General features: G+C 41.0%; 1 protein-coding gene across 9 annotated transcripts in view; it reads right to left on the bottom strand.

The window, feature by feature from the left end:
* The window catches only part of LOC127438980 (nuclear factor 1 A-type), a 219,189-nt gene that overhangs the window by 50,762 nt on the left and 147,988 nt on the right, over window positions 1–20,439 (bottom strand). For all 9 annotated transcript variants that reach the window (XM_051694943.1, XM_051694948.1, XM_051694945.1 and 6 more), the window contains exons 5-6: window positions 5,222–5,339; window positions 1,283–1,410 (exon numbers count right to left, since the gene is read on the bottom strand). In XM_051694943.1, coding sequence (XP_051550903.1) covers window positions 1,283–1,410; window positions 5,222–5,339 — 246 coding nt within the window. The remainder of the gene's footprint in view (window positions 1–1,282; window positions 1,411–5,221; window positions 5,340–20,439) is intronic.

The raw sequence follows: 20,439 nt of genomic DNA, 5'->3' as shown, positions 1-20,439 counted from the left end.
CCGAAATAACTTGAAATAAACTGAGAACTGTTACTGAGTTAGGATTACTTCAGACCTGCCAGACCATCACAGAAGTACCAAAGACCACATACACACTAATCCATTTACATTTTAATCCTCCCTAATGCTGTAGTTTTCCAAAGTATGTGGTAATGGGGAGCATTTTAGGAAGTCTCTGTTTTCGCTGTCCTTGTGTGGATGAGAGGTGTGAATGTAGAAAAATGAATGCGTTTTAAACAATGTGGCCTATAAGAAACGTTCATGGAATCGTTAAGGAACCAAAATCGTTAAGTATAACTGGAATCAGAGCCACTAATTTCCTCTCAATTCCCATGCCTACCAGCGATGGAGAAGTTCCTCTAGTATTTAACACCTATGCCTGAAGGTGGAGCTTCATTGGTCAAGCTTGTACAAGTTCGTCCTTGTGTGTTATCAGACTATTTAACAATTATCACGCCCTCTGGTGCCCTCCTTTAGTTCTGTCCTGACCTGGCCATAATGTGGGACACATGTTTTCACTCTACTGTATTTCTGTCCACTATGCAGCATTTATTTCTAAAACTGAGGGAATGAGAGAGAGAGAGAGAGAGAGAGAGAGAGAAAGAGAGCGAGAGAGACTGATTGAAGACACTTTCTAGCAAGACAGATTTACAGTCCTCTGCTCTGTGGCAATGCGGCGGCATTCATAGGACACATACACAATGAGTGGACCTAGATGAATCAGCACAAGTGCCACATACGTTTACCTAGCCATATGTTTACTTCTAAATGGGGACTTACATTGTGACTATATAAAGCTAATTATAATTACACAACCTAACATTGCATATTTAGAGCTAAAAAAACTAGGTTCACCCAAATACACACTCACACAATCCATTCATACGCTGTCTTATGGGACCCTTCATACATTGTTAGCATCATTAGTAGACACATGGGTATGAAGTTAAATGATTCTTTATCTACAAGCCTTCTATGGTTAACTTCTAATCAGATGGACTGAGGAGGGCAGACAGTATAAATCAAAAAAAAAAAAAAAAAAAAAAAACATGGATCCAAAATGTCCGATCCAGAGAGACGGATCAGAGATGCTGGAAACTCCAAAACAGAAGAAGAAACTAAATAATCCCTACACAGCTGCTGCCGTCCCACAACCAGCACACACCACAGGATGCACAAACACACCAGATCTGATCGCCCGCTCTCCACCCGCAACCCACCGTGTGTGAATGTGTGTGTGTGTGGTAGCTCTGGGGGGAGGCTGGGTTTCAGGCTGGGTTACCTGGCTCCACTTCATGCCAGCTGCTGGCTTGGCTGCCGCTGCCAGGCGAGCGTCCCTGACCTGGGTAGTAGGAGTCCTCTCCCGGGCTGTCCACATCATCCTCCATGCATTTAATGCGCTTTGCAGAACTGTACAATGTGAAAGAGAATGTGAGATGGCAATTTAAGGAAGGACAGAAAATTAAGAGAAAAAAAAAGAAACCAATGTTATGAATTTGTTATTATGGTAGTTTGGTCTAAGAGCGAATATGTTTCTGCCACTTGTCTGTATTCTGCAAATGTGTGTATATTCTCTAGAGAGGAAGTCGCCAACTGTCCCAGCATGCTTTGTGTGTGAAAGGTCCAATATGTTTGTCTGTACAGTCAGTGTGCATCTAGATAAATGCTATATTTTTGTGTGGACAAGCATCAAGTTAATATGAAACTGCATCTGCAACACATTTAACGTAGTAATGTGACGTCATTCTGAGTGAAATGGAATATTCAGAAGGAAATAATGTAGGGTAGACTTCATTTTATCAATAGAGAAAAGTCTTTGATATTATTGTCCAACATTGTTTTTGCCATCTACAAGGCTTTGCTTTGGTGACGTCAGCTGAAAAGTCGTTTCTCGTCATTTCAGTAAAATCTTATGAAAACAGAATTTTTGTCCTGAATAATGTCCACAAAGTACATAGTCAATTTTGAGTTTATGTTAGCACTGTGGATTTCTAGAAAGTAAGGTCTCGTTAAAACATGTTTCACACTCCCACTAATTTGTCTACTAACAATTTCCAACAGCGTATGCACATGCATTAAATGTATCTTATGTATCCAAAATACAAACAATTATAAATGTTTACATAATTTGTCAAAATTACACCTTGACTGGATATTACGCCCAATAAAAATATTCAGCTTATAAGTGTTATTGACCTGGATATTACTTTTCGAATATTTCATCTCAAGCGTGCACTTCACTGACACGGCTTGGTACACTAACTTAAAACTTTATTAGGGGCAAAATTGTTTGGTGTGGTGGTAATGATGCCATTGTGCGACAAATGTAATTTTTACCAAATTGATAGTAATCATTTTCACACAATAATTATTCAAGTGTTTTATGTTTATTTCACTCTTTGTTTAGATTCTTAGGGGCAGATTCACTAAACAGTTGCGCCACTTTTTTACGTAGTATTTCAGCGCAAAAATCTGCGTCTTATTCACTAACCACCAGCAATCTATTTCAGCAGGCACAATAAGCAATGAAATTTTCTTTTCTTTCTGAGCAAACACGCCTCCTTTCTATGTAAATAAGTCTAATTGTAGACTGCGATTCATTCACGAAAATTTCCTGACGCAATTTAGATCACGCTAGTACCACCAAATGAAAGTAGATGGTAAAATACATTCATTCAAAAGAGATGTTTGTGAACATTTCCAATTGATCATATCAGCAGTAATTAATCAAATGATGGAGAAGAGCGTTATAGCCTGACATATATCAAGATGTGCGGTGTCGTCAAGCATACATTCTGCATGTTTAAGAGAAGATTCAGGTATCTGGATCAAAGTGATGCGCCCAGAATCAGACCGCAAGATCAGAATTGCGCATGCAAATTGCGTTCAGCAGTGATTTTGTGGGCGCGTTTGCGCCGTTGCCATATCTGCATAATTTAATCAGTGAATTGGGCACTAAACCAGCGCAGAGAACGCATGCAGAAAAATGATGCTTTTACCGGCCGCAATTCATTCTTTGTGAAACTGCCCCTCAGAGTTTTAAACATGTAACAATTTGCATTTGTTGGGGGGGGGGGGGGGCGGGGGGGTTTCACAGTTAAAAATTGAAAGTCTGGGTATGAGACAAGACTAAAACAATAAAATCGAAGGCTTGGTAAAAAGTTTCTAATTAGTTTTAATCTGACCTTCATAAAAGAAAAGTAAAAAAAAAATGAAAAAATCAACCCCTGGGACACGAAATTGCCAGAAGTTGAAGAAACACCCATATACATTTACACACACAGACACACATAGACAGTCAGATGCTAGTAGACATACCATAATCTAACACACACTCAAGAAGTGAGAAGTCATTAAAGGCTGGTAGTCGTGTGAGTGTGTGAGCATGTGTGTGTGAGTTATCTGCTGAAAGCTGAGCTCTGACATTTATTTGTTAATGTAAGGCCTACTGGTGTTTTTCACTCATAATCGCTTAATTAGCTTCTAGCATGCAGCCACACACAGAGTCCTTTTTCCAGATGTTTGCTTTGGCAGGCCTGGCTGAAGAGGCCAGCGATGCATGTGGGCAGACGCACACACACACACACACACACACACACACACACACACACACACACACATCCTTATGAGGACTCTCCATAGACATAATGATTTTTATACTGTACGAACTATAGATTCTATCCCATAACCCTAACCCCACCCCTAAACCTAACCCTCACCAAAAATGTTTGCATTTTTACATTTTCAAAAAAACATTGTTTAGTATATTTTTTGAGCGATTTGAATTATGGGGACACTAGAAATGTCCTCATAAACCACATTTATAGCATAATACCCTTGTAATTACCAGATTGTAACCTAAAAAATTGTCCTCGTAAACCACCCAAACCCACCCACACACACACACACACACACACACACACACACACACACACACAAACACACACAAACACACACACATCCTTATGAGGACTCTCCATAGATATAATGATTTTTATACTGTAGGAACTATAGATTATATCCCCTAATCCTACCCCTACACCCAAACCTAACCCTCACAAAAAACTTTCTGCATTTTACATTTTCAATAAAACATTGTTTAGTATATTTTTGAGCGATTTGAATTATGGGGACACTAGAAAAGTCCTCATAAACCACATTTATAGCATAATACCCTTATAATTAACAGTTTGTAACCTAAAAAAATTGTCCTCGTAAACCACCCAAACCCGCCCACACACACACACACACACACACACACACACACACACACACACACACACACACACACACACACTCACAGTTGTATGTGAGCGCATACATGTGGACGCAATGGACTATGTTGCAAAACCTAATGAGCAACCTACCTTTACAGCATTTTTGGCCACAATAGGTGCCTGTAATGCCTTAAATCTATTGGCAATACTGAAAAAACAAAAAACCCAGCTTAAACCTGCCTAAAGTGGTTAGCTGGTCTTCCAGCCTAGTCAGGCTGGTCTGTTTTGATCATTTTTGGGCACTTTTAGCTGTTCAGGCTCGGAGACCAGCTTGACTAGGCTAAAAGACCGCTAGACAATCTTAAACCTGCAAAATCACCAGCAAACCACCTTAGGCTGGTTCAAGTTTTTTTCAATGTTTACTTATTGATAAGTGTGTTCTCTCAAATTCAACACGTTTCACGAACATTAGCTAAAATAAAAGTTCATACACATCTGTGGTGATGATCATTCTAAAGTTTGCGTAATACACCTAAATACAACATAAGTGTATGTTAAATATTAGCTTGTATGTTTATGCATGCCTATGTTAGTGAAGTTACAGTTTGGTGTGGTGCGAAAAAGTGACAGCAAAATTTGCCCCATCTGTAAAATCACAGGGGCCGTTTATATGCTGCATTTGAGCTGTGCAAATACACGTGTCCAAACATACACACATCTGTCTACACACCTCATATGAGGAGAAGACGGGCGCCACGTGGTGGAGTCTTGCTTTGGGAAGCTGTGTGTGTGTGTGTGTGTGTGTATGTGTGACTGGCCCACAGGCTGAGTGGGTGGCAGAGGGAGGAAGTTCCAGGTGGACACACATATGTTGGAAGCTTGTGTAGCTCAGACTCCTGCAGCCTCTTCCATCACTCAGCCAACACATCAATCTCTGCCTCGGCTGATTAATTAAGACTCAGAGTGAAAAAGGGAGAAAGTGTGTGTGTGTTTTGAGTGTGTACCTGCTAGAAGAAGTGCTGGGTAGGGGGCGCCTCATGGCCCCGGGGCTCATACTGTAGTAGGAAGAGCTGTCCAAGTCTGCCAATGAGAAGTTGGGCCCTGTCCCTGCTGCAATGGGTGCTGCCACACACAAACACACCAAATAAAACAAAAACATAAATACTTGAGGACAAAAAACACACATCTAAGCTTGAACCATTCATCAGATTTACATTTAATTCATCTTCATTCCCATGTCAAAAATACACACAAGTCCTTATTGAAGCAAATCACTCCACTCTGCTGCCATCTTGGCAACACACCTGGGTATGGATATTTGAAATGTAGGATAACATGGAAAGAGTCATTTATGAGGAAAGCTCTACCTGATTCGTTAGGGTTAGGTTATAGTTTCCCCGACCAATCAGGTAGCACTTTCCTGATACATTTTTCAGAATTTCCCAATCAGGTACTGCTTTCCACATGAAAATATTAACTCTTCCCTGATAGGGCTGCAACGGTACAGAATATTCACGGTTCTTACGTACCTCAGTTTTGGGGTCACGATTTGGTACGGTTTCGGTACAGCAGGGAAAACAAATAATCTTTCTTTAAATTATTTAGTTTGAAAACACAGTGGCTGATGGGCAACAATTCTTATTGTGAAGGCTCATTTATACATGACTGCACTATGCATATATCTTCAACAAAATTACAATACAAAACTTAAGAGCCTCATATGCACATTGCATAAAAACATAAATATTAATAAAAGTACAAAAAAGTGCAATTATAATAATCAGTGATGGGGAGTAGCTTTGCAACAAATAGCGAAGCTATTAGCTTAACTTCATTTCTGAGTAGCGAGGTGGTAGCTTTGCTAGTTTTTAAATCAAGTAGCTTTTCAGTAGTAAAGCTATATTTTTGATTAGGTAGCAGCATAGCGCTGACAAAACCTACACTGCTACATCACGCGTGCACCTGGTGTTTACTATTGCCAGTTTTGAATCAGAACTAAAGATGTCAGTCTCACAAATGAATCGCTCATCTGAGTCGGTTCTTTACAATGAATTGGTCACACGGGATAGCAAAGCGGTCTGAATTGTTTCACAGTTCAAACTGAATGACTCTGAAAGCTCATGCGTGCGCTCAATCATTTGGTGCATGCTCTCACTTGACAACACACTCACAGAATATTGCAGATAAAGAAATGTTTCCATTTTTCCAACAAAAGAGTATCAAAACATTTAGTAGCCTACATGAATATACATTGGAAAAGTACCATGGCATTACCATGTTTTTTGGACATGTACCATTACCTGGGGGCACCATGTTAAGAAAATGGTATATGAATAAGATGATCATATAGTGAAGTACCATAGTAGTACCATGGTTTTCTTTGTACTTTGAAGTACTTTGAAGCACCATGTACAGAATAGTAAATAGATATGGTAATTGCATCTCAAAGTACCATGGTATTACCATCTGATACCATCAGATATCACATTGTTATTGCCCAGATGTGCTCACACACACAAGAAATTTAGCCTCTGAACAGAAGCTTCAAGTACATGCAGAAATACAACAGCTAGACACAGAATTACAGAATAAGATGAATAGTGTACAGTATGTATGAGTTTTTATACAGTAATGTGCAAAATAAATTTTGTTCAAATGGGCATGGGTTTGTAGAGGTAGTATAAATAAGAAAAATGTACAAATAGCATGTATAAATATGAATTGATATGTTTGTTTTTTTACATGCACATACATTTCATATTTTAAATGCTTTGTCTATTACAGTATGCACTGTGCATCTGGTTGAAAAAAATAAATAAGTAGCTTAAATGTAACAAGCTACTTTTAGAGTGTAGCTTGTAGTGTAACTTGCTACTTTCTCTGAAGTGTAGCTTTAGCTTAGCTTAACTAATTTTTTTGAGTAGTTGGTAGCTTAGCTAGCTAAATGTTTTGAGTAGCTTGCCCAACACCGATAATAACTGTAACAAAATTAAGACAACAGCAGTGCAGATTTCTGTGTCTTTTGAATTTCAGCTCACCGCTTGTACTTATCACTAAATTCTTGAGTTTTCTTTCAGGAAAATCAGAATATCCACATTATCAGAGGAGAGGGCGGATCTGTTAGCATTGACAATGTCCCCTGCTGGACAATTACAAATTACTTTATAACGGGGCTCAAGCACATTAAGCAGATGCTCAAATCCTGTGTGGTGCCCACAGAAAGGCTGTTCCACATTGTAGAGTGCATCTAAACACGTTCAGCGGGAGAGACGGATATAAACATGGAGACAGTGTGCAACAGCGAAAGCAAAAGCCGGCGGGGTAGCGCACGTTGATGGAAGAACTGTCTGCCCCCTTTCTGAGCCGACACACAGACTTCGACCTGTTCACTACTCATTGCCCAGTATTACTGTAGTTTACTGCGAAACCATAATGCTCCCAAACAACGTGGTCCCATTTTGCTCCATAATCATTTTTCATTTTAGTTATAAGTGGTTTGTGTTGTTAGTTATATGTTATTTTAATATTGGTTTCACGCATGCTAAGATAAGTAATCATTTGTGTGACTGCGTGTACCGTACCGAAGGACCTGTATCCATTCGGTTCGGCGCGGATACATGTACCATTGCAGCCCTATTCCCCGGCTATCCTATGTTTTTGAAGAATCACCCCCTTGGCAGCTATTTTTGCATCATGCAAGTACAGCCTCCATCAACTTGGAGGAAACACCTCTACCAAAAACTCTTAACTGAAAGGCCAAACTTTTCTATGCACAGATTTCCTGACTAACCTCTGCCCCACCATGATGATTTTAATTGCTTCTGGACTGTTTTCTAGTTCCAGACTCAAAGATGCAATGTAAAAACTACCAACACAAGTATTCCAGACAGAGAACCAGACGGATATCCACGTACAGTAACTCACCTGGGTTCATAGCTTCACGTCATCCACCCACTACTTAAAATTTGATGGGTGAGACACTGTCAAAAAAAAAAATAAAAAAAATAGAACAAAATACTTTGGAGCCACATGCTTTTTTTGTGACAATATAAGAAAAAATGTATACACTAAACATCCCATTATTCGCTAAGAACTTACGCCGTGCATGTGAAAACACTGGACACCGGAAAATGAAAATAGGCTTCCATTATGAATCGAAGAACACTCACATTCATGAAAAGAGTGGATAGCCATCGTGTCCTAGTGGTTAGGGCATATGTTCCAACACTCAGTAGTCACACATGCCTGTGACGCGAGTTTGAATTCGGTTTGCACCATTTCTTGACCCTGTTCCCTTTATTTCCCCCATAATTTCAACGATCCGTCAACAGAAATGGCAAAAATAAGTAGTAAAAACATACACACAGGCTCATCTTATGTAAAAATGTGTTTATTATGAAACTCTCCCCCAACTGCACCTTATTATATGCTACGGATCCTGCCCACCTTGCTTCTGTAGGTCATCGACAAACATGACTCTCTATCAAACGCCTTTTTTATACAGTACATAAAGCCGTGATGCCTCTTTATATTCATAGTGACTGAGACCACTATTTTTTGATGAGGACAGCACGAATGTGTAGCAGCTCTGGTCCTGCATACCTAATAAACCTGGTCGGGCTGAGAGAGTGAGTGTGGAGGGGGACGACAGTGTGGAAGACTGTGATAGACACGGTAATGGGCTGCCTAATTAACATTGGAAGAGGACACGGCTAAAGGGGCAAGTTGGGCCAAGGTAGGATGAGAGAGAGAGAGAGTTGGCAAGCTGGCCAACAAGAAGTTGGCCACGTAGGAAGTGAGACAGGCAGAAGAGAGGGAGGAAGTGTTTTAATTTCTGAGTCATCTCTTTGTTAACTTTTTTTTTTGTAAGGGGGGTGGTGGGGTGGGCGGTCCACCCCTCTAATAGAAGTGACGGAGCTGATTATTTATGAGGAGCAGTAAAGCCGGCTTCATTTGCATGGCTAATAGTGGAATGTGAAGTAATTTGTGTGAGAGCTAACCTGGGCACCGGGCTGCAGTAACTCAACACACACACACAAACAAACATGCTCTCACACCGAGAATAGCCGGTCCTGCTGCTGCAGTTTGGGTAGAAAAATGACCACACTGCAGTCTGTCTGACTGGAATGGAAATCAATCATAAAGGTAATCCACAGTCTCTACCTCTTAAAGGCTTTATCAAGTGCTTTCGCTTGGAGGATTCCAAATGAAGCCTGTGGCTATCAGACTGGCATTGATCTCTCTCTCCCTCTTTTCCTCTCCTTTCCTCCTGTTTTCTCTCTCCTGCCCTTTCCTCCTGTTCTCTCTCTCCATCTCTGATATTTACTGATTTGCCTTTCAAGTTGCTGGGTACAAAGTACATTAGCAAAATGTTTCAATCTATTCATTTACTTAGAGCCTTAAGTGCAGAGGAATTGTGGTAACATTGCAGAATTTTAGTGTGCATGGTTTCACTTAGCTATAACAAAACTGGTCCCAAAATTTAGCTAAATCTGACAAAACTTTCCTTTGTAAACTTGGAATCCTAAAAAGTAAAAATGATCCATAAAGTAAATAATGTCTTTTTTATTCTAATGTAGTGTTAGGGTTAAGTGTTGTTCACACTGAACACGTTTGTGTCCGTCTGTGCCCTTTTTACATTGTTTTTCTATGTAAACACACACTACACGGATGTTATTTTTTACTGTTGCAGCACGTCTAGCTTTTCTTCAGCGTCTTGCGCAGGAGTGCCAATTTTAAGATGCAGTGTCAAGTAAAAAAGAATGTCAAATTTTAAATGTGTTTCTTGAGACAACTGCGTTCTGTTATATGCATTGTGCTGGATCTAGCTTTCTCTTCAGCGTCCTGTGCAGGAATGCCGCATTTTTTAGACGCCGTGTCAGGTATAAAAAACGTCAACATTTAAAAGTGTTAAAATCTCGAGACGTGTTGCACTGCTATGTGTGTTGCATCTAGCTTTATTTTGTCAAAAAGAACACATTCAGTCTGAACAACACCTTAGTCTGTACTGACAGTAATTCACTTTATACAAAAACAATAGAAGTCCATGTCAAGATAAAGACGTGTGTAGTAAAGGAGAGCCAAGATAATAGGTTTTGAACCGAAAGCCTGCGAGTTACAGAGAGTTTTGTGTTGGGACACGAAAGTGAACGATTCTACAGGATGTGCCAGAGTTTCTTTGGTGTGGTCTCTTGTCTCAAAGGTTGACAATCCCTCTTAACATACACACACACACAGACACAGACATTCTACTCCCCTTCACCCAAACACTGCCCGCTAAAGAATCTACAAAAGCTGGGGAGGCTATTCATTTGAAAAGAGCAGGGGGAGGAGGAAGAGAGAAAAAAAATGTCTTTTGTTTGGGCCGGATTTTCAAATTGAAGCATTTGACAACAAAGGCAGCAGCAATCAACTTCAAAACCCTGGACGTCTGTCCACCCCTTCTTCCCCCCACCTCTCCGCAGCCTTACTCCTAATCGCTTTATTGAGTGAGAGGATGGGATCTCATCTCAAACTGTTCTGAAGTTGGTGAGCTTTGACAGGTCTTCATTGTTTTGTTGTTGTTGTAGTTGTTTTTTGCTGTATCAGCTCCAGTGTGGATATTATGGTTGATAATTCTCAGACTGGAAGAGAGGGTTTCTGTGGGGCTAGAATCTGCAGTCTTCACCATATAGCTTCACCCATCAAATCAAACTGGGGGAAAAGCAGCAGGCATCTTGTTGGTCAAGTCTGCAGGTCAGTCTCTTAATAGAGGGAGGTCGAGGAGAATGTAGGACTCAGCATAACATCACTCCTGCTAATATCATTGTTGTGGCTAGTGTGGTGTAGTTGTACCAGCACAGGGCTGGTAATTGACAGGTTGCTGGTTCAATCCCTGCAAGTAGTGAGCCATGAGTTCTCACCATTGTGCCCTTAACCCCAGGTTATTTCAAAGGGATTGTCTCTGTACTAAGTGTACTGTATGTCTCTTTGGACAAAAGCATCTGTCTCATGACTACTGACAGCTAAATATTATTATTTTACTATTAATGGCATCTTTTATTATGGTGAACATTTAGAGACTATATTTTGGAAGACAAAAGCAGTCTCTCAGGAACCTTACAGCCAGTTAGTATTGATAAGATTCAAGCCCTGTGCATGCATTTCACTACAGATGGCACTGCCCACTGGCAGACTTTGGCCCAGCATTGGCACATTGCTGACTAGAGTGGTGGGCGTATCCCAACCGGTGCTGCTGGAGCATGCTTGCAGTGTCGGCAGGGCCATGGCCGGAAGCACCCGCACGGCAGACCCTCTCCTACTCCATAATTCATACGCTCCCCATTTGGTCATATGGCTAAATGGTGCGTGCCAGCACCCAGCCTTCATCCGGGGATTTCCAGGTGTCCCTGCCCCTGGACCACACTGCCTGCTGCTTGCCAATATTTCTGCAAGGCTCTTGCTAGCGGACTTATAACAGTAACCTCGTCCTAATCCCATATCCTCTCTCTTTCCTCTCCTGTCTGTTTCTATGGCCCTTGCAAACTCCTCTGGAGAGGCTCGGAATGGGCGGTAGCAACTGTAAAACTGGCTCACATACAAGTCCTCCAGCGCACCTGAGTTTGACTGAGTCCCATGCAGTGTTGTGATGATGTCTCACTTCATACAGGGCCAGCTGTATAGTAGCCATACTGCAGAGGGAAAAATAAACTCTAAGTGGCTCTTCCTGGGAGCGTTAGGGAACAGGGACTTCAAGAGGAGAAGGTAAAAAGAATAGCTGAAAGAGAAGGAGCACTGTGGAAGGGCGGGGGCCAGGGAGAATATGGAAAGGGCGGACCTAATCTCAGAAATTACCCCAGCCTGGTATTGACTGCCCAATTATGTGGAGTTCCATTTACAAAAACGTAGTTATAGCAGCTAACTTTGAGACTTTCATTTCTCTCTCGCCTCTCCCAACCACCCCTCCCTCTCTTTCCCTTCCTCTCCTTTTTTGTGTGGTGCTTTAATAGGATATTGATCGACAGAAGCAGATTCGATTGGGCTGCCACTGAATTGTGTAATGGGTGCACAAAGCCAAGGTCATAGTGTATAGTAAGGGAAGAGCTAAGGCAGCCCGTTGTCCATTCAATATCACGAACTTTCATCTTCAGAATGAGCACGAGCCTGCACTCAACCCCTTCCCCATTCGCTTAAATAAATCTCCTAGATGTTCAAGCACTGAAGCCCCGAAAGAACTTCTCCAGGTGATTCATATGCTACTTCACCACACCATCACACATCAGATTACCCTCATCTACCCATCTTCCAATCTGGTGCACTTACCCTCTTCTCTTCAATCAACCGCATCATCTCGGGTGCCTTCCACAAGAACCTAGCAAAGTCATGAGTGTGCATGCATACGGCACTTTAATTCACAGCCGCTCCATAGGGAGCAATCCTGTTAGAGGACTTATGCTAACTCCTGGCTTTGCTGACTGTTGAAATTCTGAGATGGTATTGCCCATTAAAGAAGAAAGAGGTTGACGCAGGAGGGTGAGACACTATCAACTCTTCTGCAATTTTGCAAAGAGGGTGGAAGACAGGCTAGGGTGATTTCAAGATTTTCCTTGGAAATTATTAGATTCGTTGTGCTTATATACCTTAGTGCAAGTGCTAGATTATCACATTTGTTGATTGTCACAAATCACTTCTGCATTTTTTATTTTTTTGGGGTAGTAGTTAAAACTAAGGGCTGATATTCAAAAGGTGTGATGCTGGCTTAATCCTCACCATGAGCAAAACTATGAACTGTCACCATTGTGCCCTTGAGCAAGCCACTTAACCCCAGGTTGCTGGACCCCTTCAGATGCTAAAGTACTGTATGTGTGAAATGTTTAAAAAATATATATAAAATGGTTTTAATATCAGCTATTAGACATTTTTATGAAAAGGTCTGAATTGTTCAGGTCAAATGGAGTATCCCTAAGAAAACTTATGATATTCATGACTCAAATATTCAGGAAATAAAAAAATAAAAAAACAAATATATATTTTTTCAATTAATATTTTTATTGATTCATAAACATATAACAAAATAAAAAACACAACATATATACACTGAATCAACATTTAAAATTTAACCTCCCTCAGTACCCCTCCCCAATCACCAAACCCACCCTAACCCCCAATGAACACCTCTGTGATCACAATTAGATACACACACAAAAACAAAAAACAAAAAAATAAACAAACATAATAATCATATATAATTAAAACTAAACATTTCTCTCCTCAGCCCCTCCCGAGAGTCCCCCAAAAACTAATTGCCCCACTTCCTGTTAAACAAATTCTGAACCCCCAGCCTTCTGCTTGACATCCCTTCAAAAGCAGCCGCCCTCCCTATCTCCGCACACCACTCCGGAAATGAGGGACGCCCTATCCGACTTCCATCCCCTTAAAATAATTAGCCTGCCAACCATAATGCTGGTCTGAACCCAATTTTTTATGTGTTAATCCCCAAAATGTATGACCGCCCCATCACCCAAAATACAGAGTCTGAGGCAGAGTGAAATTCGAGTGCCTAAAACATCACACAAAAAACTCTGAACTTTCAACCAAAATTCCTGGATCTTAACACACCCCCAAAAAGCATGGGTTGTGTCTCCATCTTCTGACTGATCTATGTAAAATCTTAAATTGCATAAGACGCACCCTTGCGTCTCTAGATGCAGACTTGAAATTTTTTAGAATCCTAGCCCACACTCCCTCCTCCAATCCCAAATTTAAATCTTTCTCTGATAATCTCTTGAGAGAAATTGAAGCTCTGTCCCCCAGACTCTGAATTAGCAGGGAGTAATACACTGATGACTCATGACCTTTTCCGAAAGCCGTAATCACCTCTCCCAGAGTATCTGCCGCTTTAGGGGGGTGTGTGCCACTCCCCAAAACAATACAGAGCAGGTGGCACAGCTGTAAATACCTATAGAACTGAGATCTAGGAAACCCAAAATGATGAACCAAATTTTCAAAAGATCTCAACAGTCCACTCTCTTATAGGTCCCAGAGTGTATTAACCTCCCTCACAATTCACTCTGACCAGCGGAAAGGGGACATAATACATAATTTATGGTTCAGCCATATGCTTGAGGCAACATTTAAATAAATGTCTGAATTAAACACTCTGGACAATTTTGTCCATACCCAGTGCAAATGCGAGATAACAGGGTGTAATTTAACTTCTCCGATTAGTTTGATAGAAAGGCTTTGCAATGGCAAAATAGGGGCAAGAACTTCCTGTTCAATACAAAACCAGGGAGGGGCTCTCTCAGGTGGAAGTGACCAGTGAGCCAAATGTCTGAGACCGAATGCATAATAATAAAAAAAAATCTTGGGTAGGCCTAGCCCACCTTTGTCAATCGGTCTATGTAACTTATTCAAATGTAATCTGGGACGCTTACCATACCAAATGAAGGACTTCGCTATACTATCAAATTGCTTGAAAGTAAGAGAGGGGGACATCTATAGGGAGAGATTGTAACAGGTAGATACATTTTGGAATACAATTCATTTTGATAAAATTAACCTTCCCAATCATAGATGAAGCCCACCTGCCCACATCGCTTGAAAACCTTTTTATTAAGGGGTCAAAATTAACTAACTAAATCAGACCAATTTTCTGGGAATAAAGTGGCCAAATACTTAATGCCTTGTTTGGGCCACTAGATGGCGCCCGGATTGAAAGCTGTTACTGGGCAGTATGCTGTCAGAGCCAAATCTTCGGATTTAGACTAATTGACTCTGTATCCCAAGAACTTAGAAAAGGAATTAGTAATTCTGTAGAGGCAAGGCATAGATCTAGTAGGGTCAGAGACGAATAATAAAATATTTGCATAAAGCAAAAGCTTATGCACCACACCTCCTGCCACCACTCCTTTCTTATCACGGCTGCTAATGGTTCCAGGGCAAGACAGAACAATAATTGGGAAAAAGGGCAACCCTGCCGGGTGCCCCTATCCAGAGTAAAATATTCTGAAATTAATCCATTTGTTTGTACCGCTGCTACAGGGTGTCTATAAAGTAACTTGATCCATCACATAAAAGTATTCCCGAACCCATATATTTCCAAAATCTTAAAAAGATAATCCCATTCTACCATATCAAATGCCTTTTCGGCATCAAATGAGATGGCAGCGACCGGAGTCTGATCATTCGCCACTGACCACATGATATTGATGAAATGCCTAATGTTATCAGAAGAGCTGTGGCCCTGTGTCATGGTTGGTGGAAGCTTTCCATTCTTTAATGATTCCATATGAACTTCTAACAAAAGTTGAGCCAGTTCTGTAGCATAAGATCTAAAAAAATTCAGCGGCAAAACCATCTGGCCCTGGAACCTTGCCTGTGGGCAATGCCTTAATTGCCTCACCGAGCTCTTCCAAGATTATGTCAGAATCAAGAAAATTGTTTTGCTCAGTCGTTAATTTAGGGAGTTCTAATGGTTCCACAAAGTTTCCAATGTCTTCATCAATAGACGAAGATGTGGAACTGTAAAGATCAAGACAGAATTTTTAAAAAGCATTATTAATATCAGTGGCTGAGGAAAATATTTCACCACCAGCAGATTTCACTGAGGGAATGGTAGAAAAAGACTCTCTCTGCTTTATGTATCTAGCCAAAAGCTTCCCTGCTTTGTCCCCCGACTTAAAGTATGACTGTCTTGCCCTGAATAGCCAAAACTCCACCTTCTGTGACAAAATAGTATTATATCTGTATTTCAATCGGGTCAATTCTATGAGGCCATCAGAAGACATTCAGCGCTTCAGCTCTGCCTCGGCACTTTTAATATTCCCTTCCAACTCCACGAGTTCTCGTGCTTTGGATTTTTTGATGAATGAGGCATACTGTATGATCCGACCCCTAAGAACCGCTTTAAGTGCCTCCCAAGCCACGCCCACAGTGGATACTGAAGACCAGTTGGTCTCCATATAAACATGATTTCAGCCTTTAACATTTGTTGGAATTCAGGATTTTGCAAAAGGGATATATTAAAGTGCCAACTATATGATTTCTTTTTCTCCATATGTGGCAACACCTCTAAACTCACCAGAGTGTGATCTGAGACTAAAATTTTTCCAACTGAGCAACCAACAACAGATGAAATGAGGGACTTAGACATATATAAAAAAAAAAACAATTCTAGAATAAATCACATGGACTGATGAAAAAAAATGTATAGTCCCTACCAGATGGGTTCAAAAGTCTCCAAATATCTGTAAGACCAAGATTTTTACAAATCCTGTGAAGCGTCAATATTGCTCTAGGGGGCTAGCACACTTTTGCTTCACTATGATCAAGGACTGAGTCCATCAAAAGATTAAAGTCTCCTCCCAATATTATATCATGAGGGGTGCCAGCGGCTTGCAACATCCCTTCAAGATCTATAAAAAAGCCCTGATCATCAGCGTTAGGTGCGTAAATATTAGCCAAAATCAACCTTTGCCCCTGAATTTCTGCTCAAACAATAATGACTCTTCCTAATTTATCTTTAATCTGTTTGAGACATTTGAATTGTAGATGTTTACTTATCAATGTAATGACTCCCCTGCTCTTACTTGAGCCAGCACTAAAGAAAGCATGTCCACCCCATATCTATCTATTTTTCAGCTTCCTGCGGGGAAAGATGCGTTTCTTGAAGAAACACTATATCATATTTCTTACGTTTAAGAAAATAATTAACCTTCCTTCTTTTTATGGGGTGCCCCAACTCATTCACATTCTGCATGGAGAGAGACAATCCACTCATATTAACATTTGACATTTTGACATATTAGAAAAATTAGATTGTGTGTCAAAAATAAAATTATAAGGACCACATTCCACATTGGTGCAACAATCAACCCCTGAACTTTCCCCAGAAAAAAAAAAAAAAAAACAGAAAAAAGAAAAACGTGCGCATTAACCCTATGCACGACAGCGCCAACTGGTGTCCATCCCTCTAAACTCAAAAAGTCCATGTACGCCTACGAGAGTCCCCATGACAACTCTGCCGTCAGATGGCTCAAGTCTGGTGTTTCTATACAAAAATTTGTAAAACAGAATTACACAACAGAAGATAATCTATAAAACAAACTCCAGCCCATAAGCGGAATAAACACACACAAAAAAAACATGTAGATTCATCCACTTAACTGTCTTGAAGGTGTGTTCCTCCACAAAACAAGCTCCAGCCTCTAGCGGAACCAGCACAATAAATAACAAATATACATAAAAAATAACTGGGCCGTTCAGTTCTTTGGGCAGTCAAACTCACTCCAATGTCCTGCAAGAAATATTGCACAAAACCAGCTCCAGCCAACAGGAGGCATAAGCGCCCAAAACGAGCAGATTCATCCACAAGTTGTCCCGAAGAAATGATATTACACAAAACAAACTCCAGCCACTAAGCGGAACCAGAACAAAGTGAAACGAAAAAGGCGCCCAGTTTCCTCGGACAGTCAAGTGTATGTTCAGTGAGTCAGGTCCCTAGGCGGCAACATGAAAATCACCAAATGGCTTACTCACTCCAATGTTTTTATGAAGGACAATGCTTGTAGTGGGCATGTAAATTCTCTACGGCCATCCTTAGTATCTATTCTCAGTTTGGCCGGAAACATCAGAGCAAATGCGACCTTCTGTTGATGTAAGAGTTTCTTGCATTCCTTGAATCGTTCACGTTTCTCTCTTGTAGAATTCGCAAAGTCTGGGAACAAGAAAATGCTGTAGTTCTTCCAAGAAAGCTTTCCTTTACTCCTCACCTCACGTTACACAAGATCTTTATCGGATGATCTCAGAAATTTGGCCAGAATTGATCTGGGCCTGTCTCCTCGAGCCGGGACTCTGTGAGCTCCCTCAATTTCCAGCATATGGCCTGTTATGTCGAACAGACTCGGGAAGAGCCCGTCTAGGAATTTTACCATATCTCTGACTTCCTCATGCTCAGGAATTCCAACAATTCGGACGTTGTTTCGTTGATTACGATTCTCCAAATCCTCCAATTTTTCCCAGACGCATTTCAAATCTGCCTTGGTCGCTAGCGAGCTAGCAGCTAATTCCCTCTCCGATGACTCCAGATAATCAATCCGTTTCCCAATGTCCAACAATCTTGTAACCATCTCAGAGAATTTCGTCTCCATGGAAGTGATCGATCAACATATCACAGCAAGATCCTCCAAGTCTGCAACGACCTTCGTCAGCATTTCCGACACATTCATCATTTTTTTTCAGTTCACCGTCCGAACTGAGTCCGGGGCTTTCGGCCTGCTGCTGAGGGGAATCAGCTTGAGCACGTAAGTGTCTTTTAATATCTCCAGAGCCTGAGGATTCTGAATTCTTTGACATACTGTCTTCCTAGAACAGTTAAGAATCAGGCTATATCGAATCTCACCGGTTTATGACACAAACAGCAATAAAACTAGCAAAGTGTGCAGAGCTCGCCGCTCACAAGTCCGCTCCTCGCATGGCGTCACGTGACTCAAAAATATTTACTTTTTAAATATAATTTACTTGTGTACACTCATGTATTCAAGGTGCACGGAATGTATTTTAATACCTTTAACCAGACGGTTAGACCACTTGATTTTTAAGTCATTGTGCAGTATATAGTTTTCAAAAATGTATGAACCCAACATGGACACAAAGATTACATCTGTATGAACTTGACACATGTTTAAACTACATTTTGAAAGATTTCTCATTTTTATCATCTCAGACAACCAAGCATAAATATGTAAATGAACCATATTAGTGTGTATCATCATTTCAACGTCTTGTAGTACATGAACATCCTCTCCCTTTTGGTATGTTGGCCTTCACCCTTAAATGAATACATTAGTTGTGAATTTACAATGTGTGGGCCATGCAAAAGAAATATGCCCTTTAGACCAACATGAGCAACCCCCCCCCCTGCTGACTAAGAGCCACTGGACTGTGGAGAGCAGAGGAGAATAAAGAGAATGATGGTAAAAAGAGAGGGGGAGCAAGAGAGAGAGAGAGAACACTTTGATTTGAATTGAACATCCAGCATATGCCACCCAGCATTTGCCTTTCTTCTCAGCGTGTCACAGATGTTAGGATAAAAGCCGATCTCTCTGCAGAGCTCGATCAATTATGCATATTCCTTAATCTTGTTACCATCATATGCCAGGACTTCTGATGCTGCACAGTACTGGCTGAGCTAATATCAGAGTTGTGTCAGAATGTGGTGGCACCCAAATGTTTGTTCTCTCCAGACGCTTTCTTTGCATTGGCAGGGGCTATGAATCTTTTTGAAAGCTGACTGGGAGGTGAGACCATGGTGGGCTCTTTGCCCAGGCCCATGACACCTTCTTTCCTTTCTTTCTCCTCTTCTCTCCTTCGCCTGGGATTAGGTCACGAAGAAGTGTGATCAATGCACCTTTGATCAGAAGGCTCCAGTGAGTGCTGACAGGCGCTTTGGATCGTCTATTGTTAGCGGGTATCGACAGGCACGTATGGATTGTGCTGCGCTCTATCACTCTCCACCATGGACATCTGCAATTTTTAAAGGTCACGTTTGCAACTCCCTCCCATCCTCCTTCATGCTCCATCTTCTCGGGACAGTCTTCTTACCTTCTTCTGCACCTTGCCTCAGGGGCTGTTCACACTGAACGCATTTTTGCATCTGTCTGCACTATTTTTCAATTTTTTCTATGTAAACATGGATTAGATGGACGTCTTTGACCATTGCACAGTGTCTCGCTGTGTTCAGCATTTCACCCAGGAGCGCCACGTTTTATAGATGCTGTGTCAGGTTTAAAAAGAAGGGCAACATTTAAAAGTGCATCTCGAGACTAGACATGAAAGTGTTCGGTCTGAACGGCCCCTTAGGCCGTGTGCACAATCATATGTTTTTGGCTAAAAACCCAATGGTTTTGATAAGTTTAAGCCTCTCAACCATACTGGAACAGCGTTTATCTCAGCCAAAAAGGAAACGTTTGGAAACGCTTTCTATTACCGCATACTTTGTGAAATGATGACATGAGGAAACTAAAAACTGAGTTTTCAGACTAAAACATATTAGTTTGAACGTGGCCTTAATCACTCAATCAATCAGGAAATGTTTTGAGACTGAGTGATTGTTCCCTCAAAATTTCTCAGTTTGTTTCATTTTACTAATGAAGTTAAACATAAGGTAAAAAAAGAGACATTTCCTAAAACACACTTAGTTTGTACTTTGGATTCCAAGTTCTGTTCAACCGCATTGCACTGA

Source organism: Myxocyprinus asiaticus, chromosome 50, assembly GCF_019703515.2.
Source record: "Myxocyprinus asiaticus isolate MX2 ecotype Aquarium Trade chromosome 50, UBuf_Myxa_2, whole genome shotgun sequence".
Taxonomy (NCBI): domain Eukaryota; kingdom Metazoa; phylum Chordata; class Actinopteri; order Cypriniformes; family Catostomidae; genus Myxocyprinus; species Myxocyprinus asiaticus.
The sequence above is the reverse complement of the archived record's forward strand: the minus strand, read 5'-3'. Positions and strand labels throughout refer to the sequence as shown.